The following is an 11,322-nucleotide window of genomic DNA, read 5'->3' as shown; positions in this document are numbered from 1 at the left end:
CCTGTAGCCACTGGCAAAATCCTCTCCGAGGGGCTGGGTGACCCCAGCATCCCCATCCCGGTACCATTCGGTGCCGTTCTCTATCCCCGCTGCCAGCAGGGGATAACTGGTATAATGAAGGATGGTCATTTTATTCCTGTGCCAGGGCCAGGATGCTGGGAGGAAGGGAGTGATGTCCCCACCCCGGGGGGGTCCTGCCTCTGGTTTTCAGGCCCCATTCTGCTTTCGGCAGCCCGCTGGGGCAGCAGCTGCTGGCAGAAGGAGTGGGCTTTGCCCTGGGGAGACATGTCTGGGTCCCGCAGCCCCTTTTGAGGAGCTCTGGGGGGTCTTGGCCAACCTCTGGGCTGGAAGAACAGTGGGTGATGCTGGTGCTGAACCCCCCGCCCAGGTTGTTGGAGATGGGGCTGAGCGAGAAGGAACAGGGAAAGGTAGCTCAGAAGGACCGTGCCCGGCTCTGCCACGGCTCATCAGGCAGGTGCAAAAGGATCCTGCACCAGCGCTGGCTCCCCAGCACCCAGCCCACCCCATGGGCTGTGGGTGCTGTGACCCCTGGGAACCCCCAGCCCCACCTGGGCTCCGGGACATGCTCCATGGTCAGGACAGAGGAGTGGGAATGGAGGGATTAGGGGCTACATGAGCACAATGGTTTCCCCAGTGCCCATCCCCAGGGCGTCAGGACTGGCGGCACAGGCTGCCGGGGGAGTCCAGCTTGCAGGCAGTGCTGCCGGAGGGGAGCAGGATTAGCGCTTGTCCACGGGCAGCGATGCACCCGGCATTTATATAATCCACGGATATGTAATCCTCTGTCTTTTTTTTTTTTTTTTCCCTCCCCCCCCTAAATTAAAAAAGAAAAAAAAAAAATATATATATAAAATAAACCAGCGCCAGCTCATGCCGTGCTTCTCACTCCAGGCAACGCCGCTCGGTTTCCTCCTCTCCCAACCCGCCGCCTCCTCGCTTTTGCTGGCAGCCTCCCCCTAATAACCCCCGTGTCTCCAGCGTGTCTGCCCGCCTGCCGGCTCTGGGGCGGTTTGCACGCAGCCTCCAACCCCAACCTCAACCCCAAGCGCTGGGGGACGGGGGGCTGGCAGCACCCCCTTAATTCTTTAGAACCGGCCCGGTCATGCAGGCGCCGTACGGGGATGCCCAGGGGTCCGGCTGTGCCCGATGTTGGCACGCCGGCGGCACGGGATGGGGAACCGGCGGGTGCAGCCCTTGGGGGGGGGGTTTGGGGAAACCCCCACGGGTGCGAGGTTGGCCCCGCACGGACTTGGCCGTGGGAAGGGGGGGACATGGGGACACCTCTGGGGACACTGGGATGCCTTTGGGGATGCTGGAAGCTGGGTGCATCCCGGTTGTGGCCGGCGTGCCGGCACCCCACGGTGCCGGGGGTGTCCCCGGAGGGTGCAGAGGGACCATCCCCGGAGCCACCCCACGGAGGGCTGGGTGCTGCCTGGGACCATGTGGGAGCAGCGCAGGGGGCTGGGGGGGGCCCTCCGCGGCCATCGGGGATGTGATGCTGGGGACCGGGTTCCCCGTCCCCAGCGCGACTCAGTGGGGACAGCGCTGGGATGGGTGACGGGGCTTCAGCCCCCGACCCTTTGCTGCACTCCCACCCATGAAACGATGCCGGTGACACCGGGGACAGGGTGACCGGAGAGGTTCAGCCCCATCCCTGTCCCAAGACCCTATGGCTGGGGGGGGGGGGGGGGTCTTTGGGTCACTCGTGCCCTCCCGGCCCCATAAAACCGATGGGGAAAGTCGGCGTCTCCGCAGGGATGGCAAGTGTCGGTCCCGCGGGGTCGGTGCCTTGGTGGGGGTTCCGTCCCCCGCCAGCCCTCGCTCGTGGGGTGTCCCCAAAAGGGACACCGGGTCAGCCCAGTCACCCTCCCAGTTTGCATGGCTAAGAGCCTACTGGTCCCAGTAAGAAGAGCGGGAGGGAAGCGGCAGCTCGCCGCGGTTGTTCAGGGAAGACTCTGCAAACCAGGGATAAAATCCTCTCCCCGCAAATTCCCTCTCGGCGGGGCGACGCGGGACTCGGGGGGAGCCGGCAGCGGCCGTGCCCACCGCCCAGTGCCATCCCCAGTCCCCGACCACCCCCCCCCAGCTGCCCCCCAAAAACGGGGCGCAGGGGACACAGGGTTTAACTCTGCGTTTCCCAAGCCGGAAAACTCCTGAGCTCCTCCCTGCTCACCAAAAACCTCCCAAAAAATGGTGTTTAGAGCCTTCAAATTCAAAGCACTTTTATTAACATTTATAGATCAGCTTTTGTTCACTAGGAAAGCAGCAAAGGACGCTCGGAGGAAGCCCCCGTCCTTAGAGCGGGCTCCCATCAACCAGGATTTTTGTTTTTTCCTTAAAAAAAAAAAAGCGAACAAAAAACCAGACCGAAAACAGTTTGGTTTGGATCAACTTTATACAAACGAACCTTATGTACACTCTCTTTTTTCCCCCATACACCCCTATTTATATAAGGCAACATAAATAAGATCCTCGGGACTGTACAACACGTATGAACACTTCTTAAAACTGCACTTTCTGCTTTTAAAAAAATAGCATCATTCTCTTAAAAAATAGTAAAGAGGTTTTTTTTTTTTCTTTAAAATGTGTTGTCGATTTATTTAAAAAATAGGCATTCTGCTTCGCTGTTAGCTTAACTGACACAGATGGAGGCACTGTTAGAAAACGGACATTAGCATGATTTTTCTCTTTAAAAAATAACTTAAGCCATTCCTGAACTGTTTAAATATTAAAATATTTTCTCCCCACACACTTTTTATTTATTTTTAAATAACCACCTTATTGTCTGACCATTGTCCCGGGCGATTCCCGCGAAGCTGCCACAGAAGCGGCCGGGCTGGGGGGTCCTGGTTTACTCCCGTGGGGCGTCCGTGGCCCCCCCAAACCACTCCCGGTCCCCGGATTTCGAGTGTCGCGAGGGCGAAACACATCCCGCTCCTTCGGCATCGGTGACGGGCACCCACACGCCGCGACGCCGCGTCCTCCTCCCCACCGGCTCCGTTCCCGTTGGGGTGCGGGTGCTCCGGGTGCCCCTCGTGCCCCTCCTGGGTGCCCACTCGTGCGTGGGGTGGGGTGGGGGTCACAGTGTGGGGCAGCCCCCCCTCTGCCCCCAAGGCAGCTCACTGGGGTGGCCCCAAGAAGCAAAGCTCCGTCGAGGGACCCCTGGTGGGATGTGGCTCTTCGGGGGCCGTTTTTATTGGGGGGGGGGGGGGGATGAAAAAATTAAAAAAAAAAAAAAAGCATAAGAAGAATTCGCCACCTTTTCCTCGCCTGCCCTGGGCTGGGAGCTAATGAGTTTAACCCTTTGCAGTCCTCTTGTTCCTGAGATGAGCTGGGAGAGGATAGGATATATAAGTGTATATCTAGGGGTGCGTGTACATGGTTGTCCTTTTTTTTTTTTTTTAAAAAAAAAAAAAAAAAAGAAGAAAACCCAAAAAGTAGGGGGAATAAAAAGGAGGCAAAGGAGTTCTGCCACTGTCTCTCGTTCCTTTTCTCGCTCCGGGCTGTTAGTAGACGGCACCGGTGTTGGGGGGAGGCCCCGGAGAGGTGTGATGCATCGTGGTGGCCGGTGGCGGCTGGTGGGGTCCGTGGGGTCCGCTGAGGGTCTGGGGGTGATACCAGGGGTTGTGCTCCTCCAAAAAGCCGGGGGAAGAGCTGTAGGGAAGCGGCTGCGGGAGCGAGGTCCGTCCCGGCGCGCTGCCGTGCGAGTTACTGTCCCAGACGGCCGGGGAAGGTGGGGAGTTGCAGGCCATGGAGTCGCTGTTGTTGGGGCTGTGCTCCAGCGGCACCTCGCCGTTCTTGTACAGCTTCTTGAACTTGGAGCGGCGGTTCTGGAACCAGATCTTCACCTGGCGGGGAGGGAGAGGGGTCAGCACCCCGTCACCGAAAGCGGACGCCCGGGTTGAACGAGGTACGGGAGTAGGACCCCGGGGTGGGGGGGAGGTGGGGATGGCGGGCAAGCGGGAAGGGACAAGGGACATGGGTGTCACGGGGAGCCCAGACACACGATCCAACGTGGGAAGGGACATGGGAGTCATGGGGAGCACACATGATCCAACGTGGGAAGGGACATGGGAGTCATGGGGAGCACACACGATCCAACGTGGGAAGGGACATGGGTGTCATGGTGAGCCCCCACACATGATCCAACATGGGAAGGGACATGGGTGTCATGGGGAGCCCAGACACATGATGCAACGCATGAAGGGACAAGGGACATGGGCGTCACGGAGAGCTTGGACACACCGTGCACCGTAGGAAGGCACCCAGGACTTGGGCATCACGGGGACCCCACACACGGTGAATCGTGGGAAGGTCCCCCCCGGGACGTTGGTGACACGGGGACCCCAGTGCATCGCGGGAAGGCACCCATGATACGGGTGTCACGGGGACGCGGTGCGTCGTGGGAAGCCCCCCCCGGGGGACAAGGGCGTCGCGGGAATCCCGTCACGCCATGCATCACGGGCCGCCGGCCCAACACGCCGGGCGTCGGGAGCGTCGCCGGTGCTGGGTGAGGCGTTGTCGCTGGACGCCCTTGGCCCCTGGGGAAGGAGTGGGGGGGGGGCGGTGGTTGTCACCCAAACAGGATGTCCCTCTGGGAGCGGGTGACGCGCTCCGTCAGCCCTTTGCCGAGTGTCCCCGATTGCTTCATCGCCCAAGGGAGGAGGAGGAGGAGGAAGGCCGGGTGCTGGGGAGCGCCGCGCCAAGGGCGGCACAAGGGCGCCGGCGCCGGCCCGCAGGCAGGGAGGGCGCCGGGGACGGGATGGGGTGCGGGGGAGTCGCACGCCGCGGTGGCGGCGGTGACGACCCGCTCGCCTTCGTGCCAGCGGATCGGTGGGGGACGATTTGTCCTCCCGCCAAGCGAATCCCAAAAGCAAGGGTTTAGCCCCAAATCCGGGTGCTTGCGTGGCGAGACGCCCATCGCGCCCATCCCTGCTTTTCCAGTCCAGCCTAAAGTGTCACCCTCGGCACGGGGTCCCGGCGAGGGGAATGTGATTCCTGTCCCCAAATCCCTTCTTCTCTGCCTGGACCGAGCGGGATCCGGGAGCCGAAGTGCCACGAGGACGGACCCAAGGGGAGCCCCAGAAACCCGGCTGGGGGGAGCAGAGTCCGGCCCCCATGTCCCTGCTGGATTCGGGGTCAGGACCTGCTGCCGGGATGGGGTGTCCCAAGCACCCCGTCCCGAGCACTCCGTCCCGCCTGGGATTTCATGTCCCATGTTCCTGGGAGCCAGGACCGTCCCAGGCACCAGGGCAGGATTCGGCCTCAGACCCTGCCGGGTGCCTGGGCAGAGCGAGGTCTGGGATGGGGCTGGCTCCGCAGGGAAGGGGATAAACCCCGAAACCTGGGGAACGGGGCACAACTGGGGTCCGTCCCTTCTCTCTGCTCCTTCTCTCCTCTCCACTTTTTCCTCAGCAAAGCAAATCTGCTCCGCACAGGGAAATCTGGCGGCAGGGATCCCGGCGCCCACAAGCAAATGGGGATCATGAATCTCCAGGGACCCCCAGACCCCTCCCGGCTCTCACCATCCAGCTGTGAACGGAGCCCTCACCCAAACTTCCACTCCTTCGGGTTTTGTCAGGAGGGGGGGGGCAGCTCCGGCTTCCCCTCTTGGCAATCCTTCCTGCCCGTGGCTGGGAATTGGGGTGATGGGGGGGGGTGAGAGGGGGCTCAGCCCTTACCTGGGTCTGGGTGAGCCCCAGCTGGGCGGCCAGTTCAGCCCGTTCGGGCAGCGCCAGGTACTGGGCTTTCTGGAATCGGCGTTGCAGAGCCGCCAGCTGGTAACTGGAGTAGATGGTGCGGGGCTTGCGGATCTTCTTGGGTTTTCCATTGACCATCCGCACCTCCGGCTCCGGCTCCTCCTTCACCGACACTGGGCAGAGAGCGGAGGCGTGAGGCCGGTGCCGGTGAAGGGGTCCCAGCACAGGCATCCCACCCCCAGCTCAGGGGCATCCCGCTCTGTGTGGTGACACTGCCCCGTCCCTCGGGGCATCCCCCCGGGTGGCCGCATCCAGCCCGGCTCCATCCTGCTGCATCCCCCCCCACAGCACCGGGAATGCCGGAGGGGGCTGAGCCCCGTCCCGACATCCACCCCATCCTTCGGCGGGGACAACACCCCCTTCCCCCAGCCCCACGGCCACCCCGTCCCCAACTCGGGGACAATTAGAGGGGTGCAACGTCGCCAAGCTCCGGCTGTAATCCCAGGGGATCAGCGGGATGGATACGACCCCTCTCTCCTGAGCGTCCTACCTGCTTCTTGGGCTGGGAGCTGCTGGTCCCTGAAGTGGCTGTACTGGCGGTAGGAAGGGCTGTAGGAATAGTCGGATTTAGGCGAGTAGGTGCCGGCAGCGCCGATGCCGTTGAGGTTGAACTGGTGGTAAGGGTAGTGGCTCACGGGCTGGCTGTAGGACTGGCCCGAGTAGTAGTCGTGCTGGCCGGTGTAGTAGCCCAAATCGGTGACGGAGGACTCCGGTAAGGTAGGAGAGTCCTTGGAGGCGGCATGGCAACTCAGCGAGCCCGAGAGGTCGGTGAGGATGCTGGAGAGCTTCTTGTCGAAAGAGCCGCTCATCGCTGGAACTGGGGGGGGGGGGAGCTGCCTGCCTGGCTGGGGACCCCCCAACCTGGCGGCTCCGGCTGCCCGCGCGTCAGGCCTGGCGTGCCCAGAGCCGGCTCCTCCGCACCGGCTCTTGCAAAGAGCAACCAAGAGACTGTGCCCAAACCTCCAGCCCCGGCCGCCTGCTTAAAGCCTTTAATTAGGGAGCAGGGCAGGGTGGGTGCGCATTCCGATTGGCTCCAGAAATATTGCCTGGGAGGCAAAATAGGCTCCTGCCTCCTCTCTGTGTGTGTTTTTTTTTCTCTTTCTTTTTTTTTTTTTTTTTCTTCTTTCCCTCTCTCAAGAAACAACAAAGAGTGGGTGAAGGAGGGAGAAGGAATAAATAAAGATCGCAGGCTCCTGTCTGCAGGAGTGGGGACTGGGGGGGGGCGGTTGGCAGGGTCTCTGGGGACACCCTGTGATTGAGGGGAGGGCTTTTTTTCTGGGAGATTGGTGGCCCTCCCGGGGACTTTTGGAGCTGAGGGGGGATTTGGGGGGGGGGGGGGTGTTACTGGGGGGTAGGGGAGAGGAAGGGTTGGGGTTAGGGAGTAGGAAGGATTTGGGCTTGGGGCTGGGTGGCTACAGGGGGATGTTTTAGACCCCCCACACACCTTCTCCCAGCAGTTACCAGTGTCTCCCAGTCCAATGCCATCCCCAAGGCAGAATCCCCCCAGCCTCATGGAGCAGGGGACTCTCATGTACCCCAAAACTTGCCGTCCTTCACCTGCCCTGTGGGGACCTCGGGGCAGTGACAAGCCCTGATTCTGGGGACATCACCCCCCCCCCAGGACTCTGTGCCCCTCTCCCACCCCCAGTCAGGACCCTGACCCCCCCTGCTGCCCTAAGACCCCCCTGCCAGCATCACCCAACCCGGGGGTCCCAGGCCTGCCCCTGCCACCCCCGGCCACTCGCAGGGTTGTCCCCAGCCACCCCCTCCCACCCAGCAGTGTTGGGGGGGGGGGCTTTGGGAGGGGGACTTTTATTTGGGGGGGGGGTGTCTCTGCCTCTACTGGCAGGTCCTTACCCCTGAGAGGGGCTGGGGGGGGCTGGGGCCCGATCCTTAAGGCTGGTAGAGGCTTCTCCCCCCCGTGTCCCCCCCCCCGGTCCCACCGCCCCCCCCCAGCAGCGCAGCGCGGTGCAACGGCGCCACCTGACGGCCGCAGCGGGCATCTGCGCCGCTCCCCCGGGGACGCGGGTTCGAGTCCCGGCCCTGCCGCCACCGCCGGGACCATGAGTAAAGTAGAAAACTAATTTTAAAAAAATGTGAATAGAATGGAAATAGAAAGAATGGAGTAGGAATAGGAATAGGAATAGGAATAGGAATAGGAATAGGAATAGGAATAGGAATAGGAATAGGAGGAATAAGGAATACGAGGAATGGGAAGAATAGAAATAGAAATAATAGAAATAGAAATAATAGAAATAATAGAAATAGAAATAGAAATAATAGAAACAGAAATAGAAATAGAAATAGAAATAGAAATAGAAATAGAAATAGAAATAGAAATAGAAATAGAAATAGAAATAGAAATAGAAATAGAAGTAGAAATAGAAAGAACTGGAAATCAGTTCCAGAGGGAAGCAGCCAGGAAAGAGGCAGGAGGCCGAAGCATGACCCAGAATTCTGCGTGTGAAGGCACGGGCTCACCTCCCCACATGGGAAACGTAATTTGAGATTTGAGGAATTAATTCAGAGGGGACAGAAAAGTCTGGGACAAGCCCAGCCCTGCCGCCTGTCCTGCTTGGAGCTCCGCGGGGGCCTCCCTGGGGAGGTTTCCCAAGGTCCCGGAGGAGCCGCTGGGACATCCCGCAGGTCCCCGGCCAGGTTGTCCCTCCAGCCGGACTGTCACCAGGGCTGGTTCCTTCTGGGAGAGGGTTTCTCCAGCAGGAAAAGCCGGTTGGAGAGCTGCAGGCCGGGGAACGCGGCTGGGGAGCGGGGCGCAAACCGGGAGCAGGTCTGTGCAGTCCTGAACCAGTTTGGGACTGGGAGGCACTGGTGCCTGCGGCTGCAGGAGGCTTCCCGGCCGGGCTGGCACTCGGTGAACCCCGAAAACCCAGGAGCTCATGGATGGGAGGGGGGACTGGGGGGGGTGGTCCAGTTTGGGTGAACTGGGACAGTGGGGGGGGGGCAGCAGTCGCTGTATGGGGGCACCCAGGGGTCTCCGTGGGTGGGTACACGCGTGGGGGGGGGGGCTGGCAGGGCTGACCATAGGGCCAAGCCAGCGCCCCCGCTGTCCCCTGTGTCCCCCCCAAGGCTGGAGGGGTTCCCCCCCCCCCCAAGGTTGGGTGGGTGGGTGCCCCAGTTGGAAATGCCCCCGCAGCCCGGCCAGTGCCCACGGGAGTCCCCTCGTGTCCCCACAGCTGCGGGAAGAGTGCGGGGGGGGGGGACACACACACGATCAGGCGGACTGCCCCCCCCACCCCGCAGCATCCTTGAGCGGACGGCTCCATCCAGTGGCTTCTTACAGTAATGACACCCCCTCCTTGGGGGGTGACACCCCTTCTTTGGGTGCTGGCCCCCTTGGGTGCTCATACTCCCCCGTGGGTGCGAACACCCCCTGCTTTGGGAGCTGGTACCCCACCCGGCAGGTAATACCCTTCCCTGGGGGGGGGGAAGACACCCCCCTCCCACCCTCAGGTGCAGATACCACCCTGGTGGGTGCGAACACGCTCCTTAGGTGCAGACACCCCCTTCCTGGGGTGCTGACACCCTTTTTTGGGTGCAAACATCCCTCCTTTGAGTGCAAACACCCTTTTTCAGGTGTAAATACTCCTCTTTGGTGCAAACATCCCTCCTTTGGGTGCAAATACTCTTCTTTGGGTGCTGACACCCTTCTTTGGGGCAAACACCCTCCTTTCGGTGCAGCTACCCTTCTTCAGATGCAAACATCCCTTCTTTGGGTGCAAACACCCTTTTTGGGGTGTAAATACTCCTCTTTGGGTGTAAATACCATTCTTTGGGTGCAAACACCCTCCTTTGGGTGCAAATACCCTTCTTCAGGTGCGACCACCCTTTTTCAGGTGTAAATACTCCTCTTCGGGTCCAAACAACCCTCCTTTGCGTGCAACCACCCTCCTTTGGGTGCAACTACCCTTCTTTGGGTGCAACCACCCTTTTTCAGGTGCAAATACTCCTCTTTGGGTGCAAACATCCCTCCTTTGGGTTCAAGCACCCTTCCTGGGGTGCCGATACCCTTCTTTAGGTGCAAACACCCCCCTTTGGGTGCAAACACCCTTTTTCAGGTGTAAATACTCCTCTTTGGGTGCAAACACCCTCCTTTGGGTGCAAATGCCCCTCCTTTGGGTTCAAAACCCCTTCCTGTGGTGCTGCCCCCCCCTCCTTGGGTGCTAGCACCCTCCTGGGTGGCAACCAAGGCCACAGGGCGAACCCCTAAAACACCTGACAACCCTTTGGGCTGAGAGACAGACCCATTACACCCCAAAATGTCCCCAAGCTGGGGAGGGGGGGGGGGTGGCCTGTCCCCCTGGCTGGGGTTCTTCGTCCCCGTGCCGTGGGCTGTGTCACCTGCCAGAGCGAAAATCCACCCATCCCTGGGGAGACGGTGGGTGTTCGGGGTGCTCCGAGCTGGGATCGGGACCAGTCCACGCTGGGGGACGTTGGGACAGGGACTGGGGGACAAAAGGGACGTCGGGAGAGGGGGACAGGGGGACGGGGCCCCGTGCCAGCACCGCGTGCCGGCTGCCCTTGGGACTGTCCCCTGTGCCGTCACTCTTTCCAGTGACATTGCGGGACGCGGGGACATCGGGGTGGGGGACACAGGACATCCTGCTGCCACCCACTCACCCGGTGGGAGGGAGGGGGGGGGACGATGACATTTCCCCCTCCACCCACCCAGGGGTTTCCTGGCACGGGTGGGAGTGGCACGATGGCTCCCGGTGACTTTTGCCGGGGTTGGGGACCGTGTCACCTCCCCGGGAGGGACGTGGGCTGCAGTCACATAGTGGCCATGTCCCCATCCCCGGTGGGGGGTGGGGGCTGTCCCAGGGCACCCTCGTGGCCCTGGTCCCACTCTCGGGGTCCCAGCTTGACCTCCTGCCCCCCAGCCAGGCCCTCAGGGTGGGGGTCTGTCCACCCCCCCACCCAGGTCCTCCCGGCCATCCCTGGGTGCTGCAGCCCCCAGCACCCACCCCCAGCGGGGAGGTCCCGGGAGCCGGTACCGGGCAGGGAGCCCATGCATTCCCGGCGTTCCCGGGTGGGAAGGCGTCGTGGGAGGCCGGGGATTTTCTCTCCCTCCCGTCCCGCTCCCACCTCCCAGTGGGGTGCAGCGAGGGGGGGGCTGAGCTCAGGACCGGGGGTCCCATCCCTTGGGGGGGGGTGTCCCATCCCATGGGGGGGCTGATCCTTGGGGGTCCCATTCCAGGGGTTCCCACCCCACGGGGGGGGTCTGATCATTGGGGGTCCCATTCCAGGGGTTCCCACCCCACGGGGGGGGGTCTGATCATTGGGGGTCTCATCTCAGGGAGTCCCACCCCATGGGGGGGGTCTGATCCCAGGGGGTCCTACCCCATGGGGGGGGGGTGTCTTTATCCTTGAGGGTCCCATTCCAGGGGGTCCCACCCCATGGAGGGGTCTGATCCCAGGGGGTCCCACCCCATGGGGGGGGGTCTGATCATTGGGGGTCTCATCTCAGGGGGTCCCACCCCACGGGGGGGGTCTGATCCTTGGGGGTCCCATTCCACGGGGTCCC

At 61.7% G+C, this 11,322-nt stretch overlaps 1 protein-coding gene across 1 annotated transcript; it reads right to left on the bottom strand.

Annotated features, from left to right (window-relative positions):
* Positions 1-2,244: 2,244 nt before the first annotated feature.
* On the bottom strand, positions 2,245-6,758 carry DLX3 (distal-less homeobox 3). Its single transcript, XM_075036892.1, has 3 exons — positions 6,271-6,758; positions 5,703-5,893; positions 2,245-3,869 (listed from the first exon to the last, which is right to left on the bottom strand). The coding sequence occupies exons 1-3, from the start codon at positions 6,587-6,589 to the stop codon at positions 3,528-3,530; spliced, it is 852 nt and encodes a 283-aa protein (XP_074892993.1). The 5' UTR covers positions 6,590-6,758; the 3' UTR covers positions 2,245-3,527.
* Between the last annotated feature and the right edge of the window lie 4,564 nt (positions 6,759-11,322).

Source organism: Buteo buteo, chromosome 9, assembly GCF_964188355.1.
Source record: "Buteo buteo chromosome 9, bButBut1.hap1.1, whole genome shotgun sequence".
NCBI lineage: Eukaryota > Metazoa > Chordata > Aves > Accipitriformes > Accipitridae > Buteo > Buteo buteo.
This window is presented reverse-complemented; position numbering and strand designations above follow the sequence as displayed.

Excerpts from the sequence above, each read along its gene's own strand:
- DLX3 (XM_075036892.1), bottom strand. The coding sequence starts at position 6,589 with ATGAGCGGCTCTTTCGACAAGAAGCTCTCCAGCATCCTCACCGACCTC. Across the intron at positions 5,894-6,270 it reads GCTCCCAGCCCAAGAAGCAG|TGTCGGTGAAGGAGGAGCCG; the intron begins GTAGGACGCTCA and ends CTCTCTGCCCAG. Across the intron at positions 3,870-5,702 it reads TGGGGCTCACCCAGACCCAG|GTGAAGATCTGGTTCCAGAA; the intron begins GTAAGGGCTGAG and ends CCTCCCCGCCAG.